The sequence below is a fragment of the Lissotriton vulgaris genome, chromosome 3_1 (genome assembly GCF_964263255.1).
Source record: "Lissotriton vulgaris chromosome 3_1, aLisVul1.2, whole genome shotgun sequence".
NCBI classification, from domain to species: Eukaryota; Metazoa; Chordata; class Amphibia; order Caudata; family Salamandridae; genus Lissotriton; species Lissotriton vulgaris.
In genome coordinates, this window is record NC_141689.1 from 1738170261 (window position 1) to 1738190200 (window position 19940).

The following is a 19940-nucleotide window of genomic DNA, read 5'->3' on the forward strand; positions in this document are numbered from 1 at the left end:
ATGGATATATGAGCATGTGGATCTCCTTAGCGCCTCTTAACATTCTATAGTAAGTTCAAATGTGCCACCACATTGGCCTTTGGGCACAGGATCTACAACTGTTGAGTCAAGTTGATAATTAAGACTGCCACACAACAGGTTTTGTGCCATACTCGCATCTTTAATTTAAATCTTACTTGAGTATATAGAGGTGGTCCAACATACCTTCGTGCTGACTGGAGAGACTTAAAAAATATATATATATAAAGATAGACAGGTCCCATCTAGATAGGTCTGATTTAGGCAAACAATGCATCCGTCCCTTTGGGAAACACTGCACTCTGTTTTCAGTCTGACTCTAAAGGCCATTTAGCTCAATGTAATGAGGTGCAATGTGGAAGTTATTCACTTGAAATCATTATAGAACCCTCCTCCATTAGTTGGTCAATATTCTACTCCTTGGAGGAGAGTGTGGAAGAGTATATAGTTATGTACTAGATATATTTTAGCCCCACTCACAAGATTCTCTAATGATATTACATCAAACCCGCCCTCACCCAGGTAGGTTGAAGGCCATACATTGGTGAACCAATATATGTGCCACCCACTCGCTTCTGAACCATAAGTCAGCTGAGTCTAAGAGTTCACCCTTTACTGGCTACTGTGAGCCAAGACTGAGTTTGTAGGATTCAGTGTGGACCAGGACAGCCCCAAGGAATGAATCAGCCAGTGAGTTGAATTAGCCTACTGCTGGCCTATGCACCCTTTTGTACTCCGAGGGTACTTTCCAGCTTTTAGAAGAACCCTTCCAATACTAAGACCCCCAGAATGGAAAGATCATCCTGCTGTCTCCTACCACTGGGAAGAGGGCAGAGCGACAACTATAGGACAATGAAAATCTGCTTCTAAGTCTTTAGCCTGCATGTCCCCTTGAACCAGTCTCCTACGGTGAACATCACTTACACCAGTTCTTGCCCCACTTATATTGTGTGCATGCCGCTTATAAATGCAGGCTTCTGTGTCCCCCTTGACATTTACTGAGTTTCTGGCACCCTCTGAAGTGTTGGCCATCATATCGCATGTACAGAGATACACTTACACATCACATCCAATCTCCCTCAAATGCACTCCTTTAGAAAATACGGATTTACAAGAGACATATTGATAAAGGTGCCCCCTGATCCTTTATTACTTCCGGTCCTTAGGCTATCCACCCCAACTCATTACTCTGATTGGGAACCTTTTCCACTGGCACAAAGGGTTACTAAAGCCATCAATTTTTATTTGAAACATTGACAAGTTTGGGGAAACTCCCGAAGCTCTTTTTCACAAATGTATGGGATCACCAGTTTAGACTGTTGCAGAGATCTGCTATTTCTGGGATTTCAATTTATGGCCAGGTAATGTGACAAGGATAGCCCGAGTGCATACATTGAGCACCAAAGGATCCCTTGTACCCAGTTGCCCTGCCACGTGTGCATAATTCCCCGCACTTTCTTAAAGCTCAAGCAATCCAGATAGATGTTGGACGGTTCAGCAACTCTGCCATTGTATAGAAACCGATATGGTTAAAACACAGAGGGCAATTATGGTTGGTCCAAGTATTGTTTGTCAGTCAGACTAGTCGAATCAACTTGACATTTTCGAAACTGCTTGGCAGCCATTTGACTTGATTAGCCCTGTGTTTTCACCGGTGAGAATAGCTAAAGTCACCTTCACATTCTTGGGCTTGTTTTGAGGCCCAATAATGCATTGTGAGCGACAAGACACTACAGGTCCTGTTGCTGTGCAGACAAGATAATGATGATTTTCATGGTTTAGAATACACATGTAGACAGTACTTTAATTGCATCTTAATGGTGGATTCCTTTTAGAATTGTTGTAACATTAAGAACATTAGCATTATTGTTTAGCACACTTTTGAACTTCACGTTGAAGTTTAGCAGAAGCAAGGATGAATGCTTCCTTCAATTTTATTTCAGGCAGTACCAGTTGAAATTTTTTTGGGTTTAGTTTCTTACATGTACCTTTTTCAACATCTTACGAGTGGTAATATAGACATTTCCAACTGATTCTAGGATCAACAGGGTATGTTTGTCTAAAGAGTTATGTTGGTTTGGGTTCTATTGTCTATTTAGCAAGTTGAACTTCCATTGTATTTCCTTCTGGGCACATAGGGCCTGATTATGATGGTGGTCGAACTTTTGCCTGACTGCCATCCTTCCAGGAATGGGACCACCCGACTTGCCCTGCCATTGGTATTAGGATGTGACTGTCTTCAAGGCAGTTGCAATGTGTATATTTTGTATTGCAGCATGTGCTGCAGGTTGCAGCACACGCCACAGTACAAAATAAAAACATTTTACATATCTCTGCACTTTGTGGCTGGCACCATGCAGTGATTGCCACAAGGTGCAGGAATATGTAAGGGAGAAGCATAGATGCCCCCCAGGGCCCATAGCAGAGGCTCTGGGAGGAAAGGGGCCCGCTAGGGTCCCAAAGTCAGTTTCTGCCTGCCTTTTCATAGCGAGTTAACCGCCATGAAACGGCCAGTGGAAAGGGACCTTGTAATCCCTACAGCAGTGCCTGAGCAAGCACCACCACAATTGTAGAGATTGCAGTCCCTCCAACGGTCAGACAGGCTCCTTGAGCCAGTTGGATCCGTGGCAGCCAGTCTTTTTAACCGCTCACCATCCACCCACCATTGTAATGCGACAGGGGGACATCCACGGTCCGATGGCGGTGTGACCGCCACAATGGCCTCAAAGTGGCGGTCCCCGCCCCATCGTAATGGGGCCTCTAGTTCCCAGTATGCTTCAACCAATACTAAGAGAACATACTTGTGGATAAAAAGCCCTCCTACAAAGAACTCACCAAGAGTGAACAGCATCTCTAAACATTTGACCCCTTAACCCATCTACATTTGGATATGACTGGAGGTCCCCACAAGAAGTAATACAAATACCCGCATTACATTAAATAAAGGTGATGGTTCAGTCCAATCGAGAGAATTTTGTTGAGTTTGATTATGTTTGAGGCTCTAAAATCCACCCGACTCAAGCTGGCAGACACATCCACTCCAGACCAGGGATCATGCACCTCTTTCTTATCAATGCAAATCTCAAATCTAAGACTTCCTTATACACTGGTTTAACAACTGATCTGGTCAGTTTGCCTAATTTGGCTTCAAACCATAAATATGCCAATATACGCCAATGTATTCAATTTATACGTGTCTTTATTAGGAATTAGAAGTGACCACCTTTTTCTACTTCCAGCGGAGACCTCTGAACACCGTAATTCTCATCCTACTATGGCATACTATAGTGTGTAGGAATGCAAAGTGAGTGGTGTGTGAGTTTGTGGGGTGAGAAGAGGTAGAACAGTGTCTGAGTGTGCAAGGTGAATGGTGTGTGTGTGTAGATTGAGCATTATGTGAGGGCAGGGTGATAGATGTGTCAGTGTGGAGGGTGAGAGGTAAATGAAGTATGAACAGTGGTGTGCGAGTGCATAGATAAGTGGGTGAGTGGTGCTAGAGTGCAGGATTAGCAGTGCCTCACTACAAGTTGAGTGGTGTCTGGTTGCAGGATGATCATTCAGTGAGTGGATTGTGAGAGATAGGTGGGTGCAGGGTGAGAGCTGGTGAGTACAGGGTGATGTGATGGGTGTGTTCAGAGTATACAGTGAGAAGAGTGCAGGGCACATAGTGTATGTCTATAGGGTACAGGTTAAGTGCAAAGTGAATGGTGTGTAAGATGTGTAGGAGTACAGGTTAGACACATTGTTAGTACACGGGGAGTGTTAACTGTGGTGTCTCCGTACAGCAAAGTATAGGGAAAAGTATATTTAGTTTCTAAAAATTAATAAAATTATTCTTCTGTTAAATATGAATGTAAATTCATCATTTAATATACTTATTTTACATGCAGAACAACTTAGAAAATATTACAGCACTGTTAGTCTAATGTTGAATAAAATCTCTAATTAATTTAAATATACTAAATTAAATAAAAAACATGTTTTCTGAAGTTTAAATTAAAAAATAATTCCCAGTTGAATTAAAAAGAAATTATGCATTAATCATTCTTAAAAAATATACATAGAATTAATTCAACATAGTTTAATTATACTTTAATAAATAATTAATGTTTTTAAATTTAAAAAAGGATTCTTAAAATATGGTATAGTTAAATAATAAATATGTAGAATTTTTGGAATTTTTATATTAACTTATATAGATTTATAGTTCCAACTATTTTAATAATTTACTTTAATTTAATATTATTTCCCTATAGAATTTCATTTTAATTCCCTACCTCCATTATTTTCTCTAGGCGGGTGTGGTGCAGGACTTACTTCAGTTCAAAGTTCGAGTAATTTACTAAAGTTTTAAATCACTTTTTTTGTAGTAAATTTAGCAGCGTAGTTTGTTAATGGCAATAGGAATATTCTTTTGTAGGTAGGTGCATGCCACTCTCAACCCCCCCAACCTTCCCTAAACTCAAGTTCACTCTTTTCCAAACCCCTCCCATATAGCAGAATGTATTTACAGCCACTCCGCCTGGTCCTGCCCACATTTACTACTAAATAGTAAACTTACATATATGAATCTCTCCAGTAGAATAGATAGGAGAGGTGAAAGTTTAGATTTACACTTGTAGGTTTGTGAATAGCATTTTGTGCTACTTTAGTGGTACTATTGTAGTACTGCTAAATGTACTACAAACTGCAATTTGTGAATAAGCACCCTTGTGCCTTCATTTGCTGTTTCGCTTATGTACATTTGAAATACATCAGCAAAAGTGTTCCTAGGGTACCTTAACATTTCAATTAACACACGAAACATCTTATGCAACAACTCTTTATAACGGAATGTGTAAATGAGTAGAAACTCATCATCATTGTTCTGACTCAAATGATTTCTGCGAAGGCTTGATTTATTACTAACTGTGCACAAACAAAAACATTGTATGGTTTTGGCCTGAAAGTGTGCACAAGATAAACTCCACAAATGAAGCATAATAGATGAAACTACCCACTTGGTAAAGTCTGCCAATTCACTTCTCGCAACACAATCCATATTACCCCATTACTCTTTGGCATATATTATCGGAAGTGGCATTAACAGAGGCAAATCTAAAACCATTGCTTGAGAAAAAGACGCAGTAACTACTTCAGTCTCATTTTTTCTCTGCAAAGTAACTGCGCCTCTTTTGTAACCACTTCAATTAGCCCTGTCTTAGTCACAGGTTGGTTGACATTTAGGGTACAATTAACCATTAAGACCTTATTGATGTGCCTAAGGACAGGCACTAAACTAAATGCGCAAAAACTTGCAGAAAGATTCTAGCTTTTCTCTATCTAAGGAGTGCTAAAAGTAAACATGTTCCCTCTGCTTGTCTTTGCAAGCTAAAAAACTGAGCAGCAGAAAGAAAAACAATGTTGTTTTTGTGGCTTTAAACAGCTGCATCATTTATGCTCTGTGACCTGACCTGCCTTTCTCCTGGGCAGTTGGGTCTGGCAGCAGGCACTGAGACATCAGAACTCGACTGTAATAACTCATAATAGGCGAGTTCTGATATATTTTCTTTATAATGGGTGACTGGGTGGATCACATGTTGCCAGTCATAAGGAAATTAGAGACCTGTGTTTATACAGGGATTAAAGAATCCCATGTATTATAAATTATATATGTCACTGGGTTTTCTTGAGGAAAATAGTTAACTTCTTTCCGAAACCAAAGATCAAGTCTGTTTTCTAAATTAACTGTTCTAATATTCATTTAGAACACTTTATTTTGAAGCATGTTGCTGCAGTATATAATGTATGCTGTGAAAAGCTGTAAGTGAATTCATGTACACCTTATATAATCAAACAACATGCAATTTCTCCTGGTTACCAAATTTACATTTCTACCCGTAATGGGTGCATTTGTATCCCACAGAAGTCCATGACATAGGAGCATAAATTAGGCTGTGAGACATACCCACTGTCTGGTCCATTGTCCTTGGTTCCGGAAGCCCCATCAGTAGGGCCTGTAATGCAGGCCATTTATGTGTTAATCCATTGCGCACTGTTCTAATCCAAAGAAATCAAGTTACCATATTTGTTGGAATAAATTTGCACCTTTGTGCAGTATTAGCTTGCCACATCCACTCCAACCATTTTGTTTCTCTCCACAGAATCCCTGCGATGACCGGCGGCACAGAGACATCTGGTCGAGGGACAAGACGTGCGACCGCTTGCCAAAATTCTTTGTGATAGGACCACAGAAAACTGGTGAGATTTCTGTGAATTTCAACTTAGTTACTTTATTAGTGCTGTGGCCATCATAATTGGACTTTTGGTTTATTTCCAACTCATAATCAGAAGGCAGATGCCCACCCCCACTGTGTCAGGTTATTTCAGCGAGGTGAATCGCATTTCTCTTCGCTCTCTTCTTTATATTATAAAATCCCATGAATCTAATGACTCAAACAAGGTGAAAAAATCATTTGGTTTTCATTGTGAGACACTGACAGCTGGTATTGAGCACTCAGTCTTTCCTCACCAGGGTAATGTGTGAGTTGTAGGACAAATGCAATGTCCCCCTAGATCCTCCGTTCTCATAGGTCTGTTCTGTGGCTATCTGGAATATGCATTCTGTTCCTGGCTGCATCTCAGCTACCTTATCTGTTCAACAACTTTGTTAGTATTACAGCTGGATAACTCATCCCAGTAGGTGTCAGTCCTACTACTGCTCCCACATCTAACATTGTACCCCTCTCTCGCACAAAGCACTGATCCTTCTCCCCACACCTTTGAGTACAACTCCCTTATGACTATTCCACCTTTCAGTGCTCAGATCACCATTTTGTACCACCCACCAACCATACATAGCCCCTTCTTCTTCTAAGACCATGTCACTAATATAAAATTGTTTTCACCTAACACTCCTGTTATCTTTCTGAGCGAATTTAATTTGCACCTAAGTAATAATGTGGAACCAACCATGTATACCCAAAGTCCCTCATATCACTGCCTCTTAAAAGTTAATTCATTGTCAACTCACGCACATTTCAAAGCACTAAAACGAATTCTTCTGTCTAAAACTACAGCCATCTCCCCACCAAGCTCCCTTCTTCCTTTCTTAACCCCTTCGGTGCTCATGACGAGCTCAGCTCGTCATGAGGCACAGTTCTCGTGTGCTCATGACGAGCTGAGCTCGTCATGACCACACCCGTTTCTATTGTGGTCCAGCATGGGGGAAGAATATCTTGAGCAGCCAAGGTGTTAAATGCAAATACGTTACCAAACAAAAGCACTCAGCCTTCATTCTTCAGTTAAATTCACAACATCTTGAACAACTGCTTCAGTCCATTTAATTTGGCAATTCTAATTACTCACTAAGAAAGTAAAGAAAATGGAGACAATTACACACTCCCAGAGCAAATACAGACATGTCCTGAACAAACTCACAGAGGTACAGCAACAGAACACAATCTACTCTTTCTACTTTCAAAAAATAATTAACTCTCTGCACTTACATACTCAACAAATCACCTCTACCATGAACTCCCTACCCTCCCTGCCTGGCAGTTCCCACACTGAGGGCCTGATTTAGAACTCGACGGACAGGTTACTCCTTCACAACGGCGGCAAATATCCTTTCTGCTGAAATTTAAATCCCATTATATCCTATAAGATTTATATTTCGACGGACAGGATATCCGATTTCAAAATCAGGTCCTCAGTCTCCTCGATCTGCCTCCCCCTTCTCCTACTCTTTAGTAACCTCAATTAAAGCCACTAAACTGTCTATGCTACAGCTCATATCTCCTGTTTAATTGCTTTCTTACTGAAATATACCATATCTTTCAGTAGCATTATTTCCTATTTAGGCCTATTGTATCAACTATGCAAAGATGATATTCAACTCATCTCCTCTTTTCCAACTTTAACCCCTGGCCTGCAGCTCAAGCCTCCAACAGCCTCAAAGCCATCCTACACTGGGTGACTCTCCATTACCTTCTGCTGAACTATTCTAAGACACACCTTTCCTGTGTCCCTGTTTAAAGTGCCCTTTCATCTCCTTCGCACCTGGCACCCTTATTCTAACAGCTTAAACTAGACACCTTTCTGTCCTTTTTACCTCTACGAAGCACCTTCAGTGCATCCTAAGCACTGGTGATACTGCTGCTAGACATTATCTACTGAACATATTCAAACTCTGCCTTACTCTCTCCTTCCACACTGCTAAAGTACTGCTCCCTGCAATGACCAGCAGAAAACGGAACTAATGCAACAATATATTACTGTCTCTCCCTGCATTACTTCTTTCCATTGAAAAGATTATACACTTTATCATTAGGACTCTGCGTAAGTCCAGAAACATAGCCCTACCTCTTGCTCTTGATGCCAGCATGTTTGACTATCCACCAAAAATAGGGAGCTCTAGAAACCACTCATCCTGGTATTGAAAACTGTGAGTTTACTGTCCATAGCTTCCTACCTAAAATCCTGTTTAGGTAATTACACTCAGAGAATCTTCATTCATTGATACTAAGGGGCCTATTACACAAACTCCGCCCGCCACTGCATCGGGGCATGGGACCAACCGCCCATGTCGCGGCACTCCCGCCATTCAGGTTAGGAGGCGCCCGCCACACTGGCGGGTGCATCCCGCATTTTTTACTTTGCGGCGGCCGGTGCTGCAATGTTAAAAATGCATGTTGTGGCACTGCGCGGTGCCTGCCACCTTGTGCATACAAATGCAGGCGGGTACCATAGATACCCCCCATGTGCACCCTCCCAACACCCTGGGGCCCGCTACGGGCCCTCAAAAGCAAAGACTGCAAGCTTTTCCATGCCGCAATAGAAAGGCTGCTCACCGCCCGCATCATAATATGGATGGCGTTGTCTTGCAGAGACTGCCATCATATTATTCAGGTTTTCCACCCAACGGAAAAGCCGCGGACGGTCTTTCCGTCAGCCACAGACCTCCCCCAACCATCCTAATGTGGCGGGGGTCATTCATGGCAGGATGGTGGGTGGATCGCTACCGCCGGCCCGTCGGGGTGAGCCGCCCACCAGCCTAATAGGTCCCTTAGTCTTCTGGCAACACCCAAACCTCTCTGTGCAGCATCAGATTTTGCTTACTTGCTGGGGCTTTTTCTCTAAAGCCCACTGCTTTATGAAATGTCTCTCCCCTTCTCAATATAGGAGGAAAATTAGATCAATTCTTATGCTTTCTTTTCTAACCTTTTTTAACCTCCTGGTCACATCAGACCTCTCTTTATGCTAAAATTGTTCTAAAGTAAATGTACATATCGTAAGTGGATTTTTTTTTTTAAAAGGCATATTTTATTTATTTTCAAGGCTATGAGCCTGATTCATATGTTGGTGGGCTGGGAACTCCGTCATTGATCTCATTTCAGGATTGTATTTTACAAATAAAAAAGTAAACTGTTTGGTGCAAGGCTGTGCCATGTTGAGGGAGCTCTGCATTGACAGGAACTGCTGGGATGGTGGTTTCTGCCAATGCTTTATAAATGACCGCCAGCTTGGTGGTCATTTATAAAGCTGGTGGTCTGGACCTTAGCCAGGGAGACAGAGGAATTTACTTTATCACCCTAGTGGAACAACGGCCCAACTGCCGAAAATAAATTGGGCCCAGTGTCTCAAACAAATAAAATCCATGCAAACACATCTTCAAATATAGTCTAAATAGAAATAGGATCCACATTATAACAAAAACCTTTCAAAACAATCATCAAAATATCCTACAAATTGCAACATACACGTAAAATGTATTCAGCATACTATAAAGTAGTCCATGTAATACCTGCCTGTTTACTAATGCCAGTGATGTGCAATAACATTTCATAAGTAACTTGCAAAACCAGAACCTTTACATACAAATTTAAACTCACTTACCTTCCAAACAATTAAGTTGGAATAAAGTTATAAAATAGCATATTTCATATTAAAACCTCATTAAAACTTTGTCTTGAAGTTGCTTAATAATTAGAAGATAATCAAAAGCCTTTGTATCTAAATGTAGAAATAGCCTCCTGCTTTACATCATATCAACTTGTAAAGACTATTTTTGAGCAAACTTTATATAAAGTGGCAGCAAAATTCGAGTCTAAAGATTTAGGGCCAGATGTAGGTAAATCCCATTTACCGATTATGAAATACCGAATTTTACCGATTCGGTATTTCAAAATCGGTAAATGAGATGTAGGTACCAACATCTGGATTTTTTACCGATACCTTGAAATTCGGTATTTACCGATTCGGTAAATACCGAATCGGTATTTGCTATTAAATCCTATGGGCCTTGAAGCCCATAGGATCCAATTCAAATACCGATTCGGTATTTACCAAATCGGTAAATACCGAATTTGTCAAGGGTGCGGGGGGTGTCACTTTGACACCCTCTAGCACCCCCAAAACGGGCATGTGTGCAATGTGGCCCTAAGGGCACGTCTGTCTGTCACATGGCACATGGCATGTACACAGGAATCGGTATTTTACCATGGATTTGTATTCCATGGTAAAATACCGATTCTGAAAGCCATGTGCCAATGGAAAATTGGCTACCCACATTGCATTTTCGGTAATTTTACCGAATCGATAAATATTACCGAATCAGTAAATTTACCGATTCGGTAATAATAACGATTCGGTAAAATTACCGAATATGTGCCCCTACATCTCCATAGCTCTTTACCGATCGGAAACTGCCGAAAATCGGTATTTTCGGCCGATTCCGATCGGTAAAGGGCTACCTACATCTGGCCATAAATACCAAAAAAGTGTACAAGCCAAATGATTCCAAGTCTCATACTTGAAGAATAGAGGTTTTAAAATTCTTCTTCTTTCCACCATTAAAAATGACAGTCTTCTATTAGTTGGGTTTAGTTAAATTTGATACCAGTAGTCACCATTGTGTACTATCTTCAGACCCTTGATATTCCCTTCTGGGATTAGACATATTTTAACTCATAACAATATTTCTCGAAGATATTTGTGAAGATGATTTGACATGTATGGGAAATGCTCTTCAGTTCTAAACCACGGAAGAGTATGTGATATAGATGTCTTAAGTAATAGATATTGTTTGTCAATGTGTTCCTGAACCATAGCCACGTTTGCATTTACTATTTTTTTATTCTTCCATACTGGGTTTACACATATTCTATCCCGTAACACTATTTCGCGGAAAATATTTGTGAAGAAAATGTGCACATTTGAGAAAGACACCGGAAGAGTTTGCGATATAAATGTCTTAGTTAACAGATATTCTTTGTTAATGTGTTCCTTAACTGTAGCCATTTTTGCATTATATATTTTTTTAATCTTCCAAACGGGATTTACGTATATCCTATCCCGTAAAAGGGTTTCCCTGAAGATATCTGTGAAGAAAAAGATTTGCATATGTGGGAAAGAGTCTTCACATCTAAACCATAGAAGAATTTGCGATGTAGATTTCTTAACAGATATCTCTGCCATTGCATTCATTAACGTCAACCATTTTTGTATTTAATACTTTTTCAATCTTCCTCAAAGTCTCTTAATTTCTCCAGTTGTAATATGTTTACCTCAATATTGAATTGATCAAACAGGAAATAACTTGTTGGGAAAGATCATCTTTCTCACTTATTGTTGCTTTCCAGATAATAGAAAGTGTCTCAGTGCCTTGGGAGCATCTTAAGAAAATATAAAATGCAGGCAATAAAGCATTACCATTAAATTCCAGGAGATTAAAAACAAGCATAACCTTAGCACTGCAGGCTTGGCACCTAAAGGAATTGACTGGAACTTTTTTCTCCAAGAGCCTTCTGAAGATGTCAATTGACCCTGTGGTCTAAAGCCAATAGCCTGGCGCCCTACCAAGCTTGGGGAATACAGATTCCCTGCATAACTTTCTTTAATAGTACAGAGGAGAGGCACCAGATCTTGAGTCAAATTTCTTTAGTGCATTTGTTGTGATCAAGAGATCTGTTTTAAGTTCGAGCAGTGAATATTCCAATGGAGATTTTCTGAAAAATATAAGTACTTATATCAGCGTACTTGCTCTAAAGGAATAGTACAAATAAACCAGCATTTTTTTTCAAGGACCAGGCAATGATCATGGTTTTAGTCTTATGTATGTTTGTGGTTGGAAAAATATTAGACGGTATTTGCGGAAAACTGATCTTTTCTTTGCGAACCCATATGAGTATAATCTATAGGGACCAGATCATCAACATGTATTAGGCATGAAAAGTTAATTTCCCCTATTTTCGGACAAAAAAGATGTGGTACTTGAAATAAAACTGGGAAGGTCAAACAGTAAAATATTAAATATTAATGAGGCAACAGCACTCACATGCTTCTAACCATTTTCAACCTGGATCATTGCCGTTAGTATGCCATTACCATTAGTTTTCACCTGGGCCCAGTTATCTATGTAGAGTACCTAGAGTATTCTAAGTAAGGTATCTGGAATTTTAAAGTTGGAGAGCTTTTTCCAAAGCGAGTTCTGGTCTAACTGGTCTAAGGCAGCCCGAAAGTCGACCAAGCTGTAACACAGTTTCCTTGCTCCTGCCATGGTCCTCCTAGCAAGCGCCCTGATATCCAAACAATGGTCAATGTGCATGGTTGGACTACTTGTAGGAGTGAATGTAGGTAGTGACATTCTTTGCAAAGGGAATCATCACCAGACAATAGCATCAGACATGGGTTTGTGCAATGTAGTGTTTTGCAAATGTGCACTTGGCAGAAGACACTGAGGGGCATAATATCAAGGGATTTATCTCCGCTTTTTTTGCTTTAAAAGCCAAGAAAGCGGAGATAAAATTATCTCCCTATTACCTAGCTGTCGCTAACACCAGTTAGCGACACCTAGTAGGAGATAGCGACCATCTTGGGCCCCGTTTTGCATGTCAGAAAAATTTATCACTAATGACATGCAAAGTAGGCGTGCCAAGATGTTAGCGACTGGAAACAGTCGCTAACATCGCTATCTCCTAGTACCAACTTTTGGATATATTCGCGCTAAGCGCGAATATCTCCAAAAGCTAACACCTGCCCAGGAGCAGTTCTTAGCCATGTTATCCAATGGGAGGTGGATAACATGGCTAAAAGCATTAGCTCGGTAATGCCTGAATATCGCTGATTTTTCAGCGATATTCGTGCATTATTGCCGATTCTTATTGCATTTGCGATAAACCTGGATGATACCAAGGTTTATCTGCGATAAAAATCGCCGCAGCTCGGCGATAATTTTTTATAGCTATCCAAGCAATAGCGATAAATATCGCTATTGCTTGGTAATATGCCCCTGAGTTTCTTCTTTGGCTTATTGGTTTCATTTTTTGCTGGGTTGTCCGGCAAGTGAGTAGTTGGTGGGGTTTTGAGTGCAATAAAACTAAGGCCCCAGTTTTCCAAATGTTTTACTCATTTTTACAAATAAAAGAGACAGTAACCATATATGTAATTCTCACAATCTATTGTTAAATATGGATAAAAATATAAAATAGGTATTTTCTGAGTGATTCTCTGTACTGATTCCCGTGATGGCCAGGGCAGTAGCTGTGCAGAGTGGCAAGATAGGGAAGTTAACAAAAGGTGAGGTTTCCTAATGACGATTTAAACAGGATTTAAACAGCTGCAAAAGTCCACATGAGTTTTGTACTATCATGTTTTGATATGAGTGTATTGATACAGGGGTGTAACTCAGGGCCCGCAGCCCTTACAATGGGGGGGGGAGGAGGGGGGAAGGAGCAGACATCCAAGACCAAGTGGCAAGGCATGCCCTTATGCCTCCCTGTTACAGAGCATGCAAGCACAAGCTGAAAGTAAAAAAATACAGCAGCAAGGAGGATTTCAAGGTTTTCATGATACCTCAACTGTAGTCAACTTTAAAAATACTTTAAAGTGAAGCAAGACTAATTGTTTTGCTTTATTTGACTTTTGTCTATATGTGTACTTTTGCTGGGCTTTACTTTCGGTAAAAGTTAAGGTAGCTCTGTGGTGAGGCTCCGGAGTGTGATATCCCGTTCAAGTGAGGATATGCGATGTGGGGACCCTTCAGAGTGAGGCTGTGTTGTATGAGACCTGTTTGTAGAGAAGCTTGTGGTCAGGGGACCCTTTGAAGTGAGGACTTGGGATTACTAAAAACCCTACTGCTTCAGACAGTATGCTGGCGCTTTTGTTTCTGTTCAACTATCTATACTTGTAAATGGCTCTTCGTATCGCTTTTCAAAAGAATCTGAGTGTAATTTATTTTTTTTTAAAAATCTTTAGTGCAGCTTAATAAGGACTGAAGGTCATGTCATTAAAGAAGGCTCTATCTGAATAAGTTCCTACACAGATGTTTGCAGCCAATAAGAGGGGACAATGAGAGGTAAGGATGCCCCCCCCCCATGTGGCTTACTCCAGTGCTCTGAAACCCAGTGACTGTGGTAAACTGATGCTTGTGCTTCAGTGAGCTCAGCAAAGCAGCTGCAGTGATTGAAAGTTCGGATGCTAAGTGTGGAAGAGACAAGCTCGGAAGGAACTGTGGATGAGTGGTTCATGGCTAGTGTAAAATATTTGAGTGATGCATCAAGTGGTACGTCTGAGATGGATTGGGATGGTCCCTCTTGCATCTTGACAGTTGTAGCTCTTGTGGTTTTGATCCCATTAAGGGCATTAGACAAGAGTCAGTCACTGACTGCAAGTATTATATTTAGAATAGCAATTAAGTGCTGGGTGCAGGAGTTGCAGTAAGGGCACCACCACCGGCATATAACATACGTTGTCTGCTGGGTTAGTGTGGACCAGGGTCAAAGCAGAGGTACTACGCCCAGACATTAAGCCTGAGCCTGCCAGAGTCTTAAACAACAGGAGAGGTATTTCTCACAGAGCCATAGCAATGTTATGCAAAATCATAAAATGGCAAATCACAAATCACAACAATAAATGCCACGAGTGGTTTGAGTGGTATGATAAATCTGTGGAGTCTTTAGCCTCTCACTGGTGAATCAGTACCTGTTGCTTAGTAGACCTAATGGGGCTCCATATTCAAATAATTCTTGAATCAATTCATTACAGATTTCCAGTTTAGTTAAACCAAGTACTCCGCTTCTGAAGCAGAACAAACACTCTGTTCAGTCATACATCTCTCTTCCTATGCCTTGTCTCTAGAAGCTAGGTGGGGCATAAGCTCATTCACATATTCAGTCAGTGGCTTCTCTGTAGGCATTACCCAGAGAAAAGTGCACGATAGCACAGCAAGTACGTGCCATAGGCCCATTCAATTTTTTGCCCAGTCCTGCAGGCTTCATTGTAGAAAAACCTCTATATCCCACTAACTTTATAGAAAAAAAACACAAAAGGGAGATATGAGCAAGGCAAGCCGGCGGCAGGAGGATTAGAGTGGTGGCCGTCCATCCGGGCACCAAACACCTTAGAAGCAAGGGGACCGGAGCCTAAAGTGCTGCAGGAGTTTGTGAGAAGGAGCGCTGGTGTGTGCGGTGCATGTCTGCTAGGATATGAGCGGGGCTGCATGCAGTGTGTGCTTAAGGATGCCGAGCAGGAAAACAAATGCACAAAACAGAAACACAAGCATGGTGTGAGGACAGAGGTGGCCAGAGACCAAAAAGCCTAAAAGCAAAGGAATGGGAGCCTAAAGTGCCTCAAGTGTAAGGCTACAAGTAATGGGTCAGTGCTCCAAAGGAGTGAACAATTGACGAAAAGGAGAGATAAATAGGAAAGATTAACCACTTGGAAGCAATAATTTTTAAAGTACACTGAAAGAAAGAAATGAAAAGCAATGGGCAGGCTGTAAGCCCACAACAAATTATACACAACATGTCTCTAAGAGACAGCGCAAGCGCTGCCTAGGATCGACCTAAAGTATTTCACAGCTCCAATTTATCAGGTATGCTATTTTTTTTTTCCATTAAACTAAAGCTGACAGTTTTATTAAAATCGCCCTGCTTCTTTTAGAGAGCTTGGAGATAAAATACAGCTCCCTGGGTACTAACAGAAATACCAACACGTATCTGAAAGGTGTATAGTGCCTTTTATGCCACGCTGCAGCTTCTAGAGTTACCAACAACACTTCACTACATTCATACCTTGAGGAAGTGTTAGTGAAAGTAATGCTGCAGTATGAAAAAGTAATTCATATATGTCTTCTCATGTAGTTTTCTTTATGTCATCTGCTGCAAAAAGTCAACCTGTGTGCCTTGGATAGCCCCATATTTTGCTGACTGGTACTGTTGACAACTACTCTGACAGTCCCTGGGCTCTGTCTAACCAGGCCCAAGGCCAGTTTAATGTTAAACACACAAGGAAAACACACACATACATGAGGGTACACTATATATTAGGGTACACTTATAATTGACATGACCTACTCTATAAGTCCCTAGTACATAATACGGCAGGGAGATTAAAGCTACCTTTCAGTCCCTAGAATATAATAGGGCATGTCAGTTCAGGGGTCAGCAGCCCTTTCTGCACTTGCATGTGTGCACTGCTGAGAACCTGAGAGAACCTGTGTTTCGGGAAACAGCTAAAAACCTGGCTTTTTAATCACTAAACTTTTTGTGGCACCTGCTTCCCGATTCCCCCCTCCCCCCACTTGCTCACAAAAGCGCCGGGACATCTCAGTGGAGGTAGCTGCTGCGCTATATAAACTTCAGTATTATTATTATTTTAAAAGCAGCCCTTTGTTGTAGCACTACTTTTAAATGTACATTGTGCCCAAATCCGCCTACGGTGGTAGGGGCATAAAATGTGCTAAACTACAATACTTTGGCATTTTAGGTACCCAATGGTCTCCCCTATGTTTCATAGGGGTGGGTATCATGATGGTATCATGATAAGCTGGGCCCTGATAAAAGATGTTTTATATACCCTAATGATAGAGGAATTGCACATTTCAGTTTCCCCATTGTAGTGAAGTGCCTCCCAAAATTGTCTTTGGTGCTAGGAGCCCCGTGGAGTGAGGAGCTTCACAATTTTTGCATACTCCGGACCCCTAAAGGCTCCCCCATGTGTTCCTGGGGTGGGCAGGGGTCATGTAACTGTAATCAGGGCCCTTATAAAATGTGTTTTATATGCCCCGATGATGAAGAAATTGCACATATTGCAGTCTCTTCATTGTAGATGCTTAGCCCCATAGGATAACATTGCAATAGTTTATGAACTAATAACTAGTCCAAGGAATTCATGAAAAAGTTCATTCAAGGATTTAGGAAAATGGTATTGATAAATCTAATAATATGATATTGTTGATTTTATCCTAAACAATACAGAAAGGAAGTTATAAGACTTTCTTGTCTGTAAGCCAAAATTCAGCCTTCCTGGGGTCTTCCTTGATTGGTCATAATTAACAGGATAAAAAAGGCTGCTTTGATCAAGTGATAAGTGGCTCACCCAGAGAGGCTATCTGTTAGCGAGAGCTCTGCTACACACGAATGCCAGAGCAGGAGGGAGGGTTTTAAAGCATGGAGCTTCAAAGAGCGATAAGACAGGCAGGGAATGCCAGGCACATCTACCCAACTTCGCTCCCCTGACCCAGCCAGGTGGCAGGATTAAGGTAGTACTTTGCAGATGTTAGGGGGGGGAGGACAGCTATGAAAATAAGGTATACTGGAGGTTGATTTAACTAGGTTTTTCTCCTCTGCTGGGATTTCATACATACTGAATTTTGGAGGCATAGTGCTTTCTGGGAGAAGACAATATGTGGTACAGATCTGGGGTGTTGCCCAGCACCTCATTGGACAGAAGTGATCTACTGCTTGACCACAGATAACACTGAATAAATTAGTGAGAGGTGCAGAACTTCTCAGATCTGCTGCTTGAAACTAAGAGAAGAAGAAGGCTTGCCAAGCTGGAAGCATGATTTTCACCATCAGGTTCTGCAATCTGACTGACTGCGTCTGCTGCATTATATGGAACTACATCCCTTTAGATGTACCTTGCTTCAAAAGGAATAAAGAGTGGACTCCCTGCAAGCAACACGTTAACAGAACTCACCTGGACCATCAACACCAAGTATCCTGTGCATGGAGTGCGTCAAGTGGATTTTTAAGGGTTTTGTCCAGTTGCATTGTGGGAATTGTGGTTCCAACCTTTCAAGGACCATCTTAGACATTCCATACCATTGGATTATGTTTTGGACACTTTGGACCCTCAAGAGGAACTTCAAGAACAAGGTCCAGAAGTTTGGAGCAATTTTGGAATAAACCTTCATACAGAGACTGAATCAGCTATGAGAGCCTAGCCAGCACCTTCAACTGCGAGCCGGCCTGGCCTGCTGGTTCACCCAGCTGAAAGGTTCTGAAGGCCAGACGAGTTTGACCGGGTGCCCCCTGGCAAGCAAGCCGACGAACCCTCACCAAATCTGGACTGATGAAGAGCATTAAGGGACGATGGCAGAAAAAGCTACAGAAACGTTTCTTAGTCAGAAGGTAAAATCTCAACCGAGGCCTACTGCAAGGGGTCTCCAAGCAGGGCTCCATCGCAGTCAGCCTGAAACTTTGACTTTGTCCTGGTCAAGTGCGATCAGATATCCCTAGATGGCGCTATATGTTTCTAAGTGCTATATGGTGCTAAGGGCCAGATGTTTCCAGGCTTTTTGCATTCGCAAATTGGCTGATTCGCAGAATTGGCCTTTTTACAAACGCAAAAATGCCTTTGCAATGTATCGAACTTTTGGCATTCGCAATATAGGTAATCACAATTTTTTGCGATTACCCAAATTGTAAAAGCAGTTAGGGAATGCAATTCATGTAGCAATTGCAAAACGCGAATTTGCATTTAGGAATCGTAAATTACCACCAACTTCAAGTTGATGGTTATTTACGATTCCTTTGAAAAATGCACAAAAGTGCATTTTTCAAAGTGCCATGTGGCACGCAATCATGCCCTTAGGGCATGTGTGTGCACTACATGTGCATATTTACATTTTCTGGGTGTGCATCAGGGGTGCCTTTAGGCCCCCTAGCACCCTCATAATTGCATTCGCAATTTGCAATTACCAATTTGGTAATCGCAAATTGCGAATGCATTTCTTCTCATTCCTATGGGTTTGTAGGCCCATAGGAATGAATAGGAATGCATTACCTAAAGCGAATCGCAATTTCGGATTTGCTAATAGGGAATGTTAAGGATTTGCAAAAAAAATTGCAAATCCTACATACATTGAATTCTGCAATTCTTAAATAGTGAATTGGTAATATGCGCTATTTAAGAATTGCAAAAGCAATTCTTGATACATCTGGCCCTTAATCTATCTTTAAAAATGTATGAGCAATATGTATGAACACATTTTCCCATAGACACAGAATGGGCAAAACCCTTTGATACATCTGGCCCTATATCTCCAGTACCCTACGTTGGATTATTGTCATTTTGGTGTCATTTTAAAGATATAAATATTTCCTATTTTTATAGATTGATGTGGGATTTTTTGTGTGTGTTGTTTTTAATTATTTCCTTAATAGGTGTTTTTAAATGATTTACATACCTGTCTCCTAAGTTAAGCCTGCCTGCTAGCAGTTAAGCTACCAAGGGTTGAGCATGGGAATAGTTTATTAAGACCTATACTGAGCCCTAGACCATGTTAGTGGCCTATTGCCAGTGGTAGATGCATATTACCACTACAAGCTTCCCACTTTTCAACGCATCTTGTTCTAAGGCTACCCTGTTCTGAGTCAAGTGTCACATGATGTGACTTCCTCTAATGCCATGGATGTCATCAGGCTTAAAGTGATGTGATTCCATTTACGGTGATGTTGAGGAATTAATCTCAGCCACTGCTAACTATGAGGTGCTGGGCGCCCCTGTAACAAAACCAACCCCTACCACTGCAAAACCAGCCCCCACCCTTCCATCCTCCTGAGGAAATGCCAGATGCCCGGAAGGCCAGTCTGGCCCTGCTTGCACATCATTATTGGGAAAAATCTGAGATTGGTTAAAGTTGTCAATTATTACAT

General features: G+C 41.2%; 1 protein-coding gene across 1 annotated transcript in view; it reads left to right on the top strand.

The window, feature by feature from the left end:
- Positions 1-19940, top strand: part of LOC147728380 (N-heparan sulfate sulfotransferase 4) — a 1294254-nt gene that overhangs the window by 1011554 nt on the left and 262760 nt on the right. The window contains exon 8 of the mRNA XM_086963276.1: positions 6162-6258. Coding sequence (XP_086819402.1) covers positions 6162-6258 — 97 coding nt within the window. The remainder of the gene's footprint in view (positions 1-6161; positions 6259-19940) is intronic.